The following is an 18,136-nucleotide window of genomic DNA, read 5'->3' on the forward strand; positions in this document are numbered from 1 at the left end:
CTGACGCTCCCTCAACCCAACGTTACTAATGACAAAAAGCCAAACACAACCGTACACCAGTGGGGTGACTGAATCACACCCTCAGGCCAGCTACATAATCACTAATAGCCCTGCTGGAACCCAACACAGGCTCTGCCTCCCTAGAACGTCAGGACTGGGCATTTTCAGAGCAGGGTCAGCCCTGGCATCTGCTGAGAGAGGCCCATGGCTCACTCTCCTGCAGGAACTCTGGCCTCATGGCAGGAACCACGGTGTGGCTACAGCTGGCCCTGTCAAATGCACTCAGCTCTGGTGACACAGCCCAGCTGTGCAGGCGCGCGCCCTCCAAGGGGCTGCTAAACACTGCAGCGCTGCGTGGTAGAGCTGTAGGGAGGAACCACGTTTCAGGAGGCTGGCAACTCCGAAAGAACTTTCCATCGTTTGTGCTTTCACACTGTAAGGTAGTTTAAAATTGGTCCCCAAAGAGCTGCACAGACCATGCCTTGCAAGGACACCCTACGAACCATCAGGAGGTCCCTTCGGCAAAGTGGGACCACAGGGACTTCAGTTTGAATTGTTACCATCGGCACATATTCCTTTTGTATTTCTGAAAAAAACTAGTTCAAAATTAAATTTAAAAGCTATAAGGATTAGCTGCACTGGAAAGTCATGCAGGCAAACAGAAACTGACTAAACTATTTTAAATTAAACAAAAGCTTTAGAAACACTAATCTAAACATGAAACCTTTATAAAAGCAAAACAGGGGAAAAGAGACTCATTTACAAATTGTATGATTTTTCCCCTCATAGCAACGGAAAAACATAGAGCAATTCTTAAAGGAGCAAACAAATTGTTAGGCATTTTCACATATTTTATCTCATTTAATGTCTTCAATAACCACGGAAAAAAGACATCATCCACAAGCTATAGTCCAGGAAATAGGAGCTAAGGAGCTTCGCCCAGCCACTAACTCCTGGAGCATGAAGACAGAACGGGTCAACCTGTGAACATAGAAAAACCCGGTAAGAGCGGCCACCGCTCCAGGCAGAGCACGACCTGCACCTACAGGAAGAACCAGAAGGAGCGGCCAGGTCCCGACAACGTTTCCACTGCACTCCCAGTGTGGGCTGCGTGGCCCCTGAGCGGCACGTGAGCGCACAGTGCTGTTCTCCCCATTCAAAGACGATGAAACTAACCCTCACTGAAAGGACTTGAGCATAAAGACGTTTTCACAGCGTTGATGGTTTTGTACCAACCTACCCATCTTCCTCCCTCCCTCTGTGGAGCCTTCCACAAAGGCTCCATCTGAGAGATGACTGGGGGAGAGGGGCAGGGCGGGGCAAGGGGCCACAGGCGCTGAGGAGGCACCGCCTGGAACCCTGGCACAAAGAAGCCCTGACACGTTTACTGTGTGAGCGTACCCACAAGTCCATGTTTGTGACCACCGGTCTACAGGCCCAAGCCCAGGCCCTCTCACGTCTGATGTAAGGGAGAACGACTTAAACACAGTAATAGCCGTGCTTTATTCACACCTGCTGAGCTCTGACTAAGACAGGAGAAAGGCTACTGAACTCGCCCACGCACTGCACCTCTGTTAACCCTCACAACCGCCACCCCGAGCTCGCTCCGGTCACCGTTCCTACTTCACGTGTGAAGAGACTGAGGGTCAGGGTAGTGCAGTAACTCACTAGAGGTCAAACGGTAAGAAACAGAGGTAAAACTTAAACCGCTGAGACTATGACTCCTCAGTCCAGGCTAATACATACTCACCAACACACCAATTACACTCAGCTGGCTACCCCAGACATCCAAGCCCTGAGGTTCTCACCGGCCTTGGGGTGTCCATGAATCTTTTAACTCCAAGCATCTCAAGAATGGAAGTAATATCAACGCACTGGCTCTGGCCCTTCTCTACCATCTGACCCTAGAGCTGCCCAGCATATGCCCTGGCCTGAACATGAAAAGACACCTTCCCAGAGAGAACTGTGGAGCTCGTTCCCTCAGCTCCAGATAAAAACTCCCTTTACCTTTTTTCTTTAGATAACGGACTAGTCTTTGAAGTTTCAAAACCAACGCCAAATTCTAAGACAGATCATGTCTCTACACTAACAGCATAGCCAACTTCCCTTTAGAGCAGTGATACACCAAAATAAGAGTGGGAGCCTTGCGCAGCAGTCAGAATGGACTCCACTGAAATGACAAAGCTCAAGCTGGTGACCTCCCGACGCCTGAAGTTTAGTAGAAGGCGGCTGGCACCGCCCTGGGTGCAGGAGCGCAGAGCAACACCTGCTGGCCTCAAAGGGCAGCACAGCTCCATCAAGGGAGCATCTCACTGCCCAAACATCACAGCCCTGTACAAATACACCCTCCGCACTTCGGACATCCTTGTTTAGAAAACAATATACAGGAATTATCATTTTCCTAAGTTTCTTCTAAGACTTTCTTACAATGTTTTTCACTTGAAATAAAAGTTTAAAATCCAAGGAATTTTCTGTAAGTACAATCACACATAATCCAGCACTGCCTGGGACCAGACAAAGAACATAAAGTCAATTCCAGTTACCTTTGTCAGCAAACAGCCTGCCCGTAATTTTGTCACGAATACAAAGAACATCCCCTGGTCCCATCTGTTTAGCAGAACTTCATCATCGGCAAGGGCTCTTTCAATGCACTTCTACAGCTGCTTCCTTTGGGAGCGCAGACTGCTGCACCCTGACTCGGCAGCGACATTCTCCCAGAACGCCACTGTTCCCTCAGGACTGCGGGGTAAGAACTTGAAGAAGCTGAAGGAGTACTTCCCCTTGCCCCGCCTCCCCTCTCCGCAGGCAGCCCCCCTCCAAGAGAGCTTCAGAAGTCCAGATCCTGGGAAGCCACGCATGACCTCACAAACCTCCAGCTTAACTCTTTAGAAGCCAGGAGGCCAGCTGACTACAGGGAGAAAGGACAGCTGTGCTAGCTTATCTGGAGTGGTTGCTGCTTATGTGAGAAAGACAGTTTGTCCAACATCATTTGAAAAAGAAGAACAAAAGTGTTAATCTCAGCATTGTTTTTCTTAAGTAGCACTACAGTTTTTGAGGTCCTGTTTTTAAAGACCGTCATTTCCTACAGCACACACATTCTGGCTATAAGGGAATGGCTGAAATAGGCAATAAATAGATCTGATTCATTTATATTATATAAAATTCACCTGTGTTAAATTCACACCTAATTTTATGTGATTTGTGTTTTCCTATTTTCTAGTTTTGTTTCTGTTTTTCTGCTATCCTTAAATGAAAAGACTCATTTGGCCTTTTGCTCAAACCCTGCTTTAGACGGCCAGAAGCGGACTGACAACACTCACAGCTGTCAGACGCAGGCAACAACTGCCACCAAGGCATCTGAGAAACTGGGACCTACGGGACTTGGGGGTGGGGGGCGGGGGCGGGGCGGACGGAATGGACGCGCACCAGGCCTAACTAATGGATAACAGAGTACACATCAGAGCTCCTGAAGGGAAAGGAGACTGGTTTCGCTTCATTTTTTCCCCATGCTTTCTCTTTAAGCTCCTGCTATTTTTGTTGGGATTTGGGAATTATAAGGATCAGGAGGTAAAATAACTAAAAATTACTTTATAAACAGAAGTAGATAAAATTACATACTCTCAAAGAAAATGTAATATGCCCTTTCAAGAATGCCTTGGTTCACCCAGAAAATGATTATAACTTACTGTCCAGCAATTTTATTCCTAAATATATACCTAGCCTAGAGAAACTCTCCACATGTGCACAAGAAGCCACTAATTAGAATGTTCACTGCCATGCCATTTAAAATAACAAAAATACAAGACAGCCAAAATGTTCATAACTAGACAAATGGGAAAATTAGTTACAGTGTATATTCATGCAATGAATATTATTCAGCAAATAATTAATACACTAGGGCGTTATGAATCAGTAAGAATGAATTTGAAATGTTGAGCAAATAAGTGAGTTACAAAAGGAAACAAGATAGCACTTATATAAAGTTCAGAAACATGTGAAAGAATATCATATATTGTTTATGGGTTGACACCTATATAGGCACAATACACGCCCACAGGTCATGGTGACCTTTAGGAAGAGAACAAGAGAGATGGGACCACAGAGGCACTGACTGCAACATTTTATTTCTCAAATTGGCTGGCGAGATGGAAGGTGTTTATTAACTTTTACACTTCTGGGTGTGCCTAGGACGTGCAGAAGTTGTAAAAGTCAACTGCATGATGACTGCCTTTCAAGTGGATTCAGTGGCCTCAATCTAGAAAATTAACACAACAGGAGGCAAAGAGATTAATAAGCCCTGAACTCCCCACTCTCAAGCCCCCAATCCAAGCAGCTGTTCCTAACTCTACCTCCACCTGGAAAGTCTCCCCCAGCCCACAACCATGTCCACACACCCACCGGGTCCTCCAAAGCCCATGCTGGAGTAGTCCTGGCCTCGGAACCTTAGTGCCCCACCCACTAGGCCCTGTTCCAGAGTGATCTGTGAAGTTATCTGCCCCCTCTTTGGGAGACACCTAGTACCTAGTATAGAGCAGCTGCTAACTGAGTTCCTCATTCAACAAAAACTGGGCACCCAGCATGTGCTGGACTCTGTAACAGGTTCTCTGAGTCTTAAATCTAAAGACTTGTGAAGTTCACTGCCTAATAGGAGGGACAGGCTCAGACCTAAGTATAATATTATATGATGAACCCTAAAATAGTTGCTAAGTGAATGGAGTGTGAATAATGAACATTTATAATTTTGTTTCACAATAATAATTATTCAATACCTCTTAATTTCTCTATACTAAAGATTTCATATTACTACTCTTGACTAGAAAATGTCACCATTGTGTCGAGGTACAGCTGCTGTATAATTATGAAGAAAATAAACTATCATTAAAACTCCTCACCTTCAAGTAATCTAAGGCTCTTAGAATTATTATTACAGATAAACAACATCCTAAGTTGATCTGACCATGGTACACTCACAGCAGGTGACTTTGAGGAAGTTTTAAAGAGAACAGTTCAAGCAGTGTTATTACTGAAAATAAGAGCCAACATTTTCTGAGTAATCATCAAGTGACAGTAAATTATTATCCCTTTCCCCAGATAAGTAAGCTGAGGTTTAGTAGAGATAATTCACAAAATATAAGCCAAAGCAGTCTGACTTAACCCACACTCTTCACTAGGAAACCATACTGTTTCCTAGCAGGAAAATGGGTCAACCTCTATATTTCTAGAGCAGGAATGGGCACCCTGTGATCACTACACCAAAGGTGACACAAGAAATCATTTCAAAGTTCACAGCCAGGGCCACTCACTTTTATGAACCTCTGTTAAGAAATTTCTCCCTGCCAGTAGCACAGTGACATATAACAGGCCTGCCGCCCTCCCGCCCCCGAGGACACGGACTGTCTTACTCAGCTTTGTATTCTGCCTTTAACAGTTTCCCGTGCTTCTCAAACTTTAAAGTACTCATGAATCACCTGGGAATTTGTTAAAATACACATTTTGACTGAGTAGGTCAGGGATGAGGTCTGCATTACACATTTCTAACAAGCTCAAAAATCAGAGGTTGACAACTTAGGCTGAACATGAGCATCTTTCCACGAAAAGCTTCCGAAGCTGTCACTGCCTGGGTACCACCCTCGACCAGCAGAGTCATAATCTGTGGTGGCAAAGCATGGAGAGTGCCTCCTAATTCCAGCTTCAGAGAAAAGTGCCTGGGGACAGAGGCCCAAGCACAAGGGCATGAGAAGCTGTCAAGGGATTTCTCTAACATTCAGACGCTAGATGGTTTAGATGGAGTTTACATTAATCCTCATTAGCATGCATGAGAAAGATTATGTTCAACTCGCCTGGCACCATGGCCCTACGGTACTGAATAGCAGGGCTCTGCTAGGAGCTTGTGCCAATTTAATACAGTTTACAGAAAGTGTCTAAGACACACGGGAGAAAAAGAAAAACAAGATTAAAGCACTGGAAACATACCCATTTGGGGCTCTGATAAATTGGTACTTCTACGTAAAAGACTTTCAGAGAACTTTATTTGGAGAAGGTCTCTGTCTTTTTTCTTCCCCAGCGGATCAATGGATAACATTTCTCATCCAATGTTGCAAGTCTTGTGTTAAGTGACCTCTGCTGAGAGAAAACGTTATTGCTTCCTTTAAAAGTTAAATATTGCACTGATATATGAATAGAAAGATTGCTGCATCACCCTGACCAGTTAAAATAACCGCCAATCCAGTTTTTATTTAGAGCTATGATTCTCCTTGTAATAACATGTAACTCCAATGTCCTCTATCATTTGAGGTCTTGCAATATAGTCTTGGATGAAAGATCACCCACTTAGCCAGCACTCCACAGCACTCTTCACACCAACGTCCAGGTCACTACTTTGTATGTCTTAAGGTTTAAACTACAGAATTAGAATGCTTCTGGGAAACCCTGTTTCAAATCCAGGACCATTTCCTGAAGTCATCACCGAGTTATACAAGAGACCCCAGCAAACAGGGAGAGGCCAAACCCCCAGAGCCAGAGCCAGGCCTGCCTGAGAGGACAGCCACACCGGCTCCCTGACGATCGGACACTGCTGGGGACTGAAGGTGAGCACCAAAGAGCCGCCTGGAAACTCCGGTCAGAGGCATACGTCCTACCCAGGTGGCATCAGAAAGCCGCACGGGCAGCACCCAAGGGCTCCCGTGTGCACCTCTCTCCAGCCCGGCCTCAGCCGCTCCTCGCCCTCCCAGAGCTCACTGCGAGCCTCCCCTCCAACTGGTCACTCCGTGTCTCTGCATATGAAGGGTCCTCCCTCTCCTCAAATTCAATCTGTGTAAACAGACCCCACTGGGAGGCGCCCTCCTACAAACCCTGCTGCTCCCACCAACTCCCGCTGATTGTTTCCTGACTTGGTAAGTCATCCACACTGGAAATCTCACAGTCACCTTGATGCAGCCCCCGTGTCCTAGATTCACTCACTCACCAAATTCTTGCGTCTTTCCTTCTTTATCAGGCTTTTTCTTATTTATTTTCTTATATTCCTCAGACTATTACTCAGACTACTGCAAAACTCATGATAAAAATGAATATCCACAAACTAGAACTTAGCAAATTCTTACAACAGAACTGTAAACTGGGTGATAAGGTTATTTCCATTTTACCAGTAAGGAACGGGAGGTTCCTAGAAGTGAAATAACCTACCCTGGACCAAGCAGCCAGTAGAGAGGATGATCTGACCTCCTGTCTTCTGATCCCAAATCCCCATATTTATGCCACCCCACCACAGTACATTGAATTTTATTCAGGACATCCAGTACCAGGTGTTTCAGACAGCTCAGAGGCTGACCCAGGGCCTGAGCAGGCGGTAGACTGGCATAACAACTCTTCTCCAGGTTACCACTGCTGTTCGTATTATCATTAGTTTACAGTTATCTCCTACTACATGCTAGGCATTGTGAAACCACTTGATTTTCTATTCTTGATTTTTTTTCACTTAATCTCATTTGCTTTTGAATAGGTGTTATTCATTCCATTTAACACTTGGAAAGGTTCCCAGGTTTTCTGTAACTTACTCAAGATCACACCCCCAGTAAGTACCTGAGGCAGGATCTGAACCCAGATATGACCGGCTCTGAAGCTAGGAGAGCCCCTGCCCTCAGCAATGAGCAGGGGCTCCTTTACAGTTAAGAAAAAAAAAAAAAAATCATCATCACAACTGCTTCAGAAAGCTAGAAAGAGAAAAATAAGAACCTATCTTCTACAGAACAAGTTTTAAAACATGAGAGAAAAGGCCTGAAGAGATCACCAGAGCAGCAGGAATGAACCTGAGAGGCAGGAGCTCCCCACCTAGAGGACAGAGGAGGTCAGCCAGATCCCCCCAAACAAGTTCACAAGATCAAGGTCTTTTCCTGTCACCAGCTTAACTAATGTCACATGATTTTAATATTTTACATTATACTAAAATACCTGCAGGGAATTCCCTGGCGGTCCAGTGGTTAGGACTCAGCACTCTCACTGCCGGGGCCCAGGTTCAATCCCTGGTTGGGGAACTAAGACACCACAAGCTGCGTGGCACGGCCAAAAATAATAATTAATTAATTAGTTAATTACTTAATTAAATACCTGCAGGTTTTAAGTTGGGATGTCAAAATGTATTTGAAATCGCACTTCAACAAATTTCTCGAAGTACTAATCTTGTTTCATGTGACTTTTCCTAGACAGAAAGACACTAAAGAAAAAGAAAAACAGGAAGAAAAAAGATACTTCCAATGTCTGCACTTCATTTGAGAAAGGTGAGAAGGCAGAAAACCGGCAACTACCAGCTGGAGTGGACCCAACTGAGCGGAGCACTCCCCAGGCGTAAGAGCTGCACACAGACGTAATCCACCCCCTCTGCGGGGCTCCTCGGGATCCTGAGCGCCCTCCGAAAGAAAAACTGGGAAGCCGAGACGTGGAGTATATATATCTGTTACACCAAAAATGTAATCTTAAAAGGCAGTTGTGTGTATTTCAGAGAATCAAAAGAGAAATCCCTGCCATATGGCTGTATTTGCTGTCCCTTTTCCCATCTGTCCAAACCCAAGCTCCATAGAAATAAACAATATTCAACCCTGCTAATGGTCACAGTGACCACATTTGTGCCCTGCAGGCTTCAGGTCAGGACTTACTGACTGGAGCTGCAGTCTTCAGCTGATGGGCCGGAGAGGGAGAAGCACCCAGACACAAAGGAACCCATTGGCCCTGGGTATCTGTAAGTCTCTAATTATCCTTTCTAATTTTGGAGCCACGTGACTGGATTCCACACAGCACCACTGAACCCGCTAGCTAGCCTGAGTGCTCTGCAGCTGGACCACAAAGGGAGGGGATGCTACTCTTTGCTCCTTCATTAAACTATTGTGTTACATTCACAGGGTGCGCTATTTCCGCATTGGCATGCAGCTCTCTGGTCAACATCAGTGTTCAGAGCATCTGAGAGAATTAACTATTCCTGCCAAATTGACTCCAGGATCTTAAGAGGTGTTTTCAGCTTATAATGAGCGATCTATTTGATACTGCAAAGGTACATAACCCTTTAAAAGACAGAGTCAGCACACATACTCTCTACAAACGTCCTTTCCAACCCTATTCTAGAATATTACAGATTTGAAGTATTTTCTTCTTTGACTTAAGTGGAGCTCAGTCCCGCTCTGGCCACAAAGCCTGGCTAAATCCAGGCCTGGGGGTGTTCCTGAGAGGGAACTAAGGTGTGTTGAAGTGCCACAGGTCCTCGTCACCCTCCCCAACCACTCCACCTTTCTTACAGGAAGCAACACAATTGAGAACAGTGTCATCCTGTGTTCAAAAGAAATCACTGTCAGATACCGCCACTGAAATAATCTTTAATGATGTAAAAGCATATACTGATATAGAAAAGTATTTAAAAATATACCTAGGCAATGTCAAGCAAAAATATTTTTGTTTTGAGATCAAAAGTAAATGGTCTCTGGAGCCTGACTGCCTGGGTTCAAATACTGGGTGTGGCACTTACCATTTGTGTGACTTTGAGCAAGTTACTCAACTGCTCTGAGCCTCAGTTTCCCTACCTGGAAAATCAGAACATTAATGTTCCTTTCTCTTAGCTTATTATGCGAATTAAGCACCATGTCTTTACTAAAGAAAGAAAACCTATGGAATACATATGATGCATAGGACATAAGATGGTGTTTAGAGACAACCTAAAATGATCTTATAATACTAACACTTTATACATCAAAAGCAGTAACTCAATAGGAATGGGCTTAATTTTCTTGGTTCAAGTCCAGCTAGAATCAAAGCAGCATTATCAGCGCAGATTAGTCTTATCATTCCCTTTCCTTTGTGCTTTCCTCAGAGTTCACTTTATCTGACACAGTCAGACCCCCCAGTCCACTGCCAAGGAAACAGGAGAGACCAGTGAGTAGAGGTGGAATGCTAAGCACGTGCACTTGTTTTATTTATCACTTTTGCTGTGTTGCTTTATCACAACATTTATTAATAAATGAATTTTTTTCTCCTTGAAGCCTAACACTTTGGCCTTGAGTGCCTAACAGAAGGGAGTCAATCGGGGTGACAGTTGTGCAGTCAGCGTCCTAGTCTGGACTTCCTTAACAGACTCAGTACCTCAGTATCTACTCCTTACCTCTGCAGAGGGATGTTTTAATGCAGAAGAAATTTTTAAAAGCCTGATCATTGATTACATTAAAAAATTTATGGATACAGGTTTATTAACAATTTGGGAATTTTTTCTCTTTTTTTTAACATCTTTACTGGAGTATAATTGCTTTACAATGGTGTGTTAGTTGCTGCTTTATATAACAAAGTGAATCAGCTATACGTATACATATATCCCCATATCTCTTCCCTCTTACATCTCCCTCCCGCCCTCCCTATCCCACCCCTCTAGGTGGTCACAAAGCACAGAGCTGATCTCCCTGTGCTATGCAGCTGCTTCCCACTAGCTATCTGTTTTACATTTGGTAGTGTATATATGTCCACGCCACTCACACTTCGCCCCAGCTTACCCTTCCCCCCCCCCGTCCTCAAGCCCATTCTCTACATCTGCATCTTTATTCCTCTCCTGCCCCTAGGTTCTTCAAAACCATTTTTTTTTTTTTTAGATAACAATTTGGAAATTTTTTTCTAAAATTGAACACATACACCATCACCAACCACCAGCTCTACAATTACCAACTCAGACTTACGGCTCCATGAATATATGGCATGAGAGGAATTAGATCAAAAGAAAGAATACAAATATGAAACCAGGCAGCCTAGAACAGTCAATGTACCTGGTCTAGGAGTCACGCAATTTGAATTCTGGTGCAAGATCTGTCACCAGGTAATTCTATCCCACCCAACGGGGACTCAGATTCTTTACTGTGAAACAGGGTTATCTAAGACCCCCTTTAAGCTGGAAAATATCATTATTCTTCAACCCACGATTCCTCTGGTGCTACAACTTCTCCAAAGCACTAAGAAGGCAGAGAACGTAGAGAAGAATATGAAAATTATTCCCGATTCCCTAAAATTTCTTAGAATGATTGAGCCCATCCTAATTTTTAACCGTGAATCACCAAACAAAAAACCTCCTCCACCTGTAACTGCTTATTATCTTATGCCAAGTCCAAGAACACAAATGGCGTGCCCTTGCCAAGCTGGTCTGTCCACATCACTAGCAGTGCTCAAGGAAGGGTGAATGACCACTGGTCAGGAATCATGTGGACAGTGCCAGAGCCCATCTCTAACATGCTTCTCATTCAGTACTGGAATTCGGTCTCATGGCTGGGCAAGATCTCATGGTTTGACAATGCAGGTAACACAGCTGAAACCTTATCTCAAGTTGGCCTGAAGTATATACCACTGTCCACATCTGAGATGCTAAAATACTATAACCTACCCCAATACTCTCTCTTAACTACCCAGCTCTGCCCTACTAATGACTGGCACTCACACTGGCCCCAATGATGGCTGCTTCCTATTCTGAGTGTGCAAACTGCACCTTTGATGAACCTTTCACCTTCCTGTTCTGACTTGCTGATGTTTACTTCTTGTCTTTACTTACTTACCCTCCCTGTGGCTTCTGCAGCAAAGCCTCTCAGCCAAAAACACCTCAGGTCCCCAACAACTTCAACTCACTCCAGAAAGTTGGATTGGAATTTCAATGAAATTATCTGCATTTTACCACAACTTACAGTTCCCCGAGATGATGGTGAAACTAAACGACTAAAGTAGCACCATCCACCCAGGGACACCCCCTCTCAAGGATGTCCCCTCAGAGACACCCCTCTCTCTGGCCCCTTCTAGAAACACCCCCTTCTCAGGGATGTCCCCCTTCCCTCAGGGATACCACCTCTTAGAGATCGGGTATAAATGCGGGTTTATCAGCCAGTTCTGATTCACACATTTGCTCCAGCTTCTACTTGGTACCAGGTACTGTGCTAGGTGCTTTAATCTATATTAACTCTTTAAATCACATGGCCACACAGCATACTAAGTATCATTAACCCTACTATGCAAATAAACAAAGGGGGTTTCAGAAAGAATAAGTGGCTTGTCCAAGAAATTCAGACCAAGGTCTTCTGCTTCTGAGAGTTGTGTGACCCAAGAAGACAACCAACATCCATGGTCTATTTCACATGGAAATGCATAGCTGCAACGTTACCATGTGCCAGTCTTGAATGTGCTCAGCCAATGAACTATAAACCTATAAACTGCGTATAGGAAACACTTAACATAGAACAGACTGATCATAAAAACAGGCTCATTAGAAATCTGTAATATGGGGACTTCCCTGGTGGCGCAGTGGTTAAGAATCTGCCTGCCAATGCAGGGGACATGCGTTCGAGCCCTGGTCTGGGAAAATCCCACATGCCGCGGAGCAACTAAGCCCGTGCGCCACAACTACTGAGCCCGCGGCTCTAGAGCCTGCAAGCCACAACTACTGAGCCCACATGCCACAACTACTGAGCCCACGCGCCTAGAGCCCATGCTCCACAACAGGAGAGGCCACCTCAATGAGAAGAACGTGCACCACAAAGAAGAGTAGCCCCTGCTCGCCGCAACTAGAGAAAACCCGCACGCAGCAACAAAGACCCGACGCAGCCAAAATTAAATAAATACATTTATATATTAAAAAAAAATTCTGTAATATGTATACTGACTTTAAAAAAAAAAAAAAACTGACGTTTTTTCATACAACTTTAAAATAGTTTATCCCCATTTAACCTCCCCTGCACCTCCCCAAACATGTGAATTGACACATTTTAATTCAGGAAAAATATATTAAAACTAAATTCATAAAATGATTAAGAAGTTTAGCATTCTCTTCCCACTTATGGAGATGCTGAAGGACAGGTAAATGACCCTAGAATGATGAATGACAAGAGATGAAATGCTGGATAATCCATAAAGAGACAGGGAATCACTAAATGACAGGTACAGCACATAAAACCTACATAATTTGTGATTCTGTGTTCTAGGGAGAGTTAAATCCTAAAGTAGAGAGAGAAAATAAGTATTTATGGCGTTGACCAAGGAATCAGCTCTACCAAGCACCCATATAATTAGATCCTCCCCCACCATCTCAGGAACATGAAGACTTCCCAGCAGAATGGGACCTCACAGGGCAAACGGCCAAGAGAGATTATAGTGACCATCTAATCCAACACCCTCTACTTACAATCAAGGAGTCTCTGGCCTAATCAAACAACCTGCCCCAAGTAATCAACCAATGCCAGTGGCAGAATGAAAGCCAAGATCTCCCAGTGTCCTTTTCCCAGCACCAGGCCACTGCTACCAAAGCTGCATCATGGGACCTAATACATACTCATCACCCACAAGTATTTGTTCAGGATCCAATTTACATATGGTAATACAAGAAATACTGCCAAATAGAATGTCCACAGGTTGCCAATTTGGCAAACCACTAAATTGTACTCTACCTGCCCCCAAAACCCAAATTACTTTTCACTCACATCATTCACTTATATCCACAGAAACCAGCCAAATGCTTTTCAAATATGTTCCACACTCAGATTTCCAAAAAAAAAACTGCTACAAAAACCACAAGCACAAAATTAAGAGAATGGGACCAGTACCTTCCCCAGAAAGCAATCTCTGGGGTGCCTTTCGTGTAGGTGGAGTTACTGGAGCCACTCAGCCCATTGGTGATCCCACCAGAATAGCCCATCACTATTCCACCATCTGCAGAGATGCTCAGGACGTCCTGCTGTCCTCCCATTGATGTCCTCTCCAGGAACTGACCACCTTCTTTAATGCGCTGTTGTATCATTGGAGTGAGGGGCACTTCAAAGCTAAAATAGCTATCAGGCTCTGAATATAAAGTCTCCAAGGACTCAGCACTGTAGTATAAAGAAGTGTTGTCCAAAATGGTTTCAAACTGGGAGCTGTACACATCAGTGGAGTCCTCTGCACAACCAGACCCAAGGATATCATCATCTCTGGCCCGAAAGTGCTCCTCTTGCTCAAGAATCCTGGAAAGCACATAAAACGGACGAATTTCAATATCAGGTTATTTTTTCCCCTCCAATCATATAAAAAAGGGAACATTCTATAGAGCTAACACTTGTATTCAGTGGGCTTATGTCAATACATTTGGGAAGGAAGATTTCATAGAAACATATTCAGGCTGAAAGAACTCTTTAGCATACATACGCTATGCTACCCTCTACATAATTTAATATAGTTTTGAACTATTTCCTAATATGTGAATCAGGTCCAAAGAATATTTCAATAAAATGTTAAAATAATGAATTTTCATCTAGCCAACTAAACTCCACAAATCCAAATTAACAGCTACTATCATTCTTAATTTTAACAGAAAGAGGTCATTAACAGGTAAATGACCTGTTAGAAGATAAATATATTGTGTAAACTTAATGGACTAAAAATACACTAAACTTTCATCAGTCTGTTAATATTTTCTGATTTAAATAAGACCAAATGCCCTCAAGAAGATAAATATTCTATAATCCAAGGGCTGTCCCCTGGTGACAATAAGACAGCACTGCAGAGAGAGTTCAGGTCCAGAAACAGCCAGCCAGTAAACGACCTTTTAAAAGAAAAAATAAATAAGTAAGAGCCAACAAACGTGTTTACTACAGGGCTAACCAAAACAGTGACAACCTACAAAAAACGTACAAGTTAATATACCTGGGGCGTTAATTAATTAATATGCATCATGTTCTTCAAATATTAAAAATGAACATTAGAATAACTAAATAAAATTTTAAAACTCAGTAAGAGAAAGAAGACAAGAGACAGAAAAACGTGGAGCTGAATCTGGATGTGCCAATTACTAGCTCAGCCTCAGGAACAAAACAGAAATAGGAATAAAACTACCTGGTAGGTAACCCACATTTCTAGGTATTACCAGGATTCACATTCAACAGTACAGTTGTCTCTGCTGTTTTTAAATTACTGAAGGTCTACCCCACACCAAGTACTATTCTGGGTTCTACCTCTAAATGGCTCCTCAGGGCACTTGCAGTGAAACAGGAAGCTCAGGATGAGGCCCCTCCCTACCTCTGCTCACCTACTTCCCACCCTCCCCCAGCCCCCAGGCTCCAGCCACACGGGGAGAAGGGCGGACGGAGGGTCACATCTTAAAAGGCACCTGGAGGCTTCTGCTTCGCAGTGTCCAGGAAGCATGCTCCATTAGCGACAAGCAGTCCTCCTTTGCCCAGGTGGTTCCCTCTGCCTGGAATATCCTCCTCCCCATTCTCTGCTGGGCAAACACGTATTCATTCCTGAAGTCTCAGCGTAACTATCACTTCCACAGAAAGGCCTTCCCCAAGCCATCAACCGAATCAGCCTCTCTCCTGCATTCAGACTATTCTTTCTAGGGACCTCCCTGGCGGTCCAGTGGTTGGGACTTCGCGTTCCAATGCCGGGGTGAGGGTCTGAACCCTGGCTGGGCAGCTGGGATCCCACGTGCCTCGCCTCGGGGCCAAAGGGCCAAAAGGTGAAGCAGAAGCAATACTGTAACAAATTCAATAAAGACATTAAAAATGGTCCACGTCAAAAAAAACTTTAAAACAAAACAAAACTATTCTTTCTAGTATGTCTCCCTTCTTCTCCTTTACGGAACTCAGCACAATTACAGGTCCCAGCATTATTAATGTGTTGATCTTCAGAAGTAAATTCCATGAGGTCAGTGACCTCAGGCCATGTCTATTTTCCACTGTTTTTTTTTTTTTTTTTTTTGCCCTCACCGCACAGCTTGCATGATCTTAGTTTCCCAACCAAGAATGGAACCCATGCCCCCTGCAGCGGAAGCACAGAGTCCTAACCACTGGACCGCCAGGGAATTCCCAGGGCCATGTCTATTTTGAACATTCCTTTATGCCCAGCATCTCTAGCCGTATCAAGGACAGAGCAGACAACTGAAAACCATTTGTGAAAGGACAGGAAGGGAAGGAGGGCGGGAGGAAAGGAGGAATGAATTAATAATCTGCACAGGCACAGAAGTGCATACCCCAGTGGGAATATAATTACCGAGCCATGTACCACATATCAGGGCTCCTTTTGAGGGGAGTCTGGAGATTTTCTGTGTAGGGGGGATGGGGACGGGAGGGAGAGGAGTCCTGACAGCCATCCTAAAGGAGCATCTCTTCGTGGATCTGTTAGTTAACTGTGGAGAAAACGGCATCTCCTTACACCAAACAAACAAAACCCTTCAGGCATGACACAGATGTTTTCCCATGTGAACTACCACAGGTGGAGGACTGACAAGACGGCACACATTTGAAATGACTTTGCCAAGAGGAACACTCTACAGTCAGACTACAAGCAAAGGAAGTGAAGACAGACGGGTATGGCTTCCATTTTTCCAGTCTCACAGCTGGTATGGATGCCAGAAATGTAGGGAGAGACCAGGAAATACCATATGATGCCAAGTTTACTCATCAGGGCTGTAATCAAAACATGCTGCTTGTGAGAAGGGAGACCCATGTGAGTGTCATGGAAGAACTGAATTCTGACCTCCTGATCTCTTTCAATCTAGAAAACTGAGCCAGCCTCTGTGTTCCTACATGTATAAGGCTGTATGCAGGCAACGGTGCTGCACCCAGAAGAAATGCCTGAGTTAGGATGTAATGACTACAGGATGTCAAAAAGAGTTCAAACCTTTCCACATTGTTAAAGATAATCGTGGGGTATTTAGTTACCTTGATGTTGGAGAAGTTGCAACCTGTCAAATACAATAAAACATCAGAAATGGAGTCACCTAGTTTAGAGTTCACAGTCTCCCCATATGGACAACTTTATAATAAGACCACTTTAACATCTCGGAACCTTAGAAGCAACATAGCTTACAGTCACTTCTCTTCCATTCTGTGGTAAACAAGGACCCAGGATATTGTGAATCGAGTTCTCACTGGCATCACAGACAGCAGGATACTATGCGAGCTCACCTTTCCCTGTCTCTCTCCAATTCAGGTTTCGTCTCAAGATGTTCCTTGTTTTCCCTTAGGAAGACTTCATCCTCTCCACTCTCATGAAGAGGCTCAGGCAGAAATGGCCCTGAGCCAGTGGCCAGCCTCTCTGAAGGAGCTCTCCAGGTGTCATCCCAAACACTCTCAGTTAAACCAGCTGAATCACACAAACCAGCAGATGAGATGAGATGGCTTGGCACTTTAGAAAACTCTTTGCTTTCAGGAGGGGTTGTCCTTTCCAATGATGTCTGAAAATCCACAGGTTGCCATGTCCCTCTTTTCTCCCCTCCTGTCCACAATATTTCCACCCCTTGAAATTCCACATGTTTGACCTGGCCTGGGCGTCCTGAGGAGCTGCCTCGACCACATTGCTCTGGGTGCTCTCTCCCCTGATCAGATCTCCTCTCTCTCAATAAACCAGCACTTCCCACTGAGCTGTGGGTCACGGGGCTCCCCACGGAGGATGCTGGACAAGCTGGCTCCTGCACATGGACAGCCCCCTTTCTCCCATTATTAGCTCTTAGGGAAAGCTCTGCTTGAGTTTCTCCAGTTAATAGTGCAGTCAGGTCCTCCTGGATGCTCAAATAAAAACCTTCCTCAGTCGTAACTTCAGCTGAAAGAGGTATATCGGGTGACTTTTCTCGGCCAGCAGGGAACAGTGTGTTGGCTCTCTGTGTTTTATGACTGGCAGGGTCTGGCTCTTGTTCCACCTGCTGAACTAAAAAAGTAGAAACCGCATCTCCATCCAGTACCTTTGTAGCCTGCAATGTTCCTGACACTATTCTGGCTTCTGTGGCTTTCAGAGCTGAAATCAAAGAGTCAATGGGTTGTAAACTCTGTTCCTTGAGATGACTCTGAGAGGGGACCTCTCTGACATCTTTTGGTCCTCCGGTAACACTGAGAAGCCCAGAGGGATGGCCAGCAAGAGACTGGACCCTCTGCTGCACCTGAGGGCAGCACGGCAGAGACTCGGCATCAAACTCGAGAGAGGCTCTTAGGCCTTCTCCACTTTCCTCCATGGTCCCATATTCTGGAAATTCATTTGTGACATTCGGGGGGAGTAAAGTGCTTCCTCCATGATCACCTACAAAGAGAACAGAATGGACACATGACTTGTTCTGAACAACAGATTCCAACGTGTGTTAATAAATCTCCATACGCATCAGGCATTCAGTCATCCTTAT

General features: G+C 44.5%; 1 protein-coding gene across 18 annotated transcripts in view; it reads right to left on the reverse strand.

Moving 5' to 3' along the window:
* PSD3 (pleckstrin and Sec7 domain containing 3) overlaps nucleotides 1-18,136 on the reverse strand; it is a 573,112-nt gene that overhangs the window by 368,136 nt on the left and 186,840 nt on the right. For all 18 annotated transcript variants that reach the window (XM_067721837.1, XM_067721838.1, XM_067721840.1 and 15 more), the window contains 2 exons: nucleotides 16,932-18,036; nucleotides 13,596-13,991 (listed from right to left, as the gene is read on the reverse strand). In XM_067721837.1, coding sequence (XP_067577938.1) covers nucleotides 13,596-13,991; nucleotides 16,932-18,036 — 1,501 coding nt within the window. The remainder of the gene's footprint in view (nucleotides 1-13,595; nucleotides 13,992-16,931; nucleotides 18,037-18,136) is intronic.

Source organism: Pseudorca crassidens, chromosome 21 (genome assembly GCF_039906515.1).
Source record: "Pseudorca crassidens isolate mPseCra1 chromosome 21, mPseCra1.hap1, whole genome shotgun sequence".
NCBI classification, from domain to species: domain Eukaryota; kingdom Metazoa; phylum Chordata; class Mammalia; order Artiodactyla; family Delphinidae; genus Pseudorca; species Pseudorca crassidens.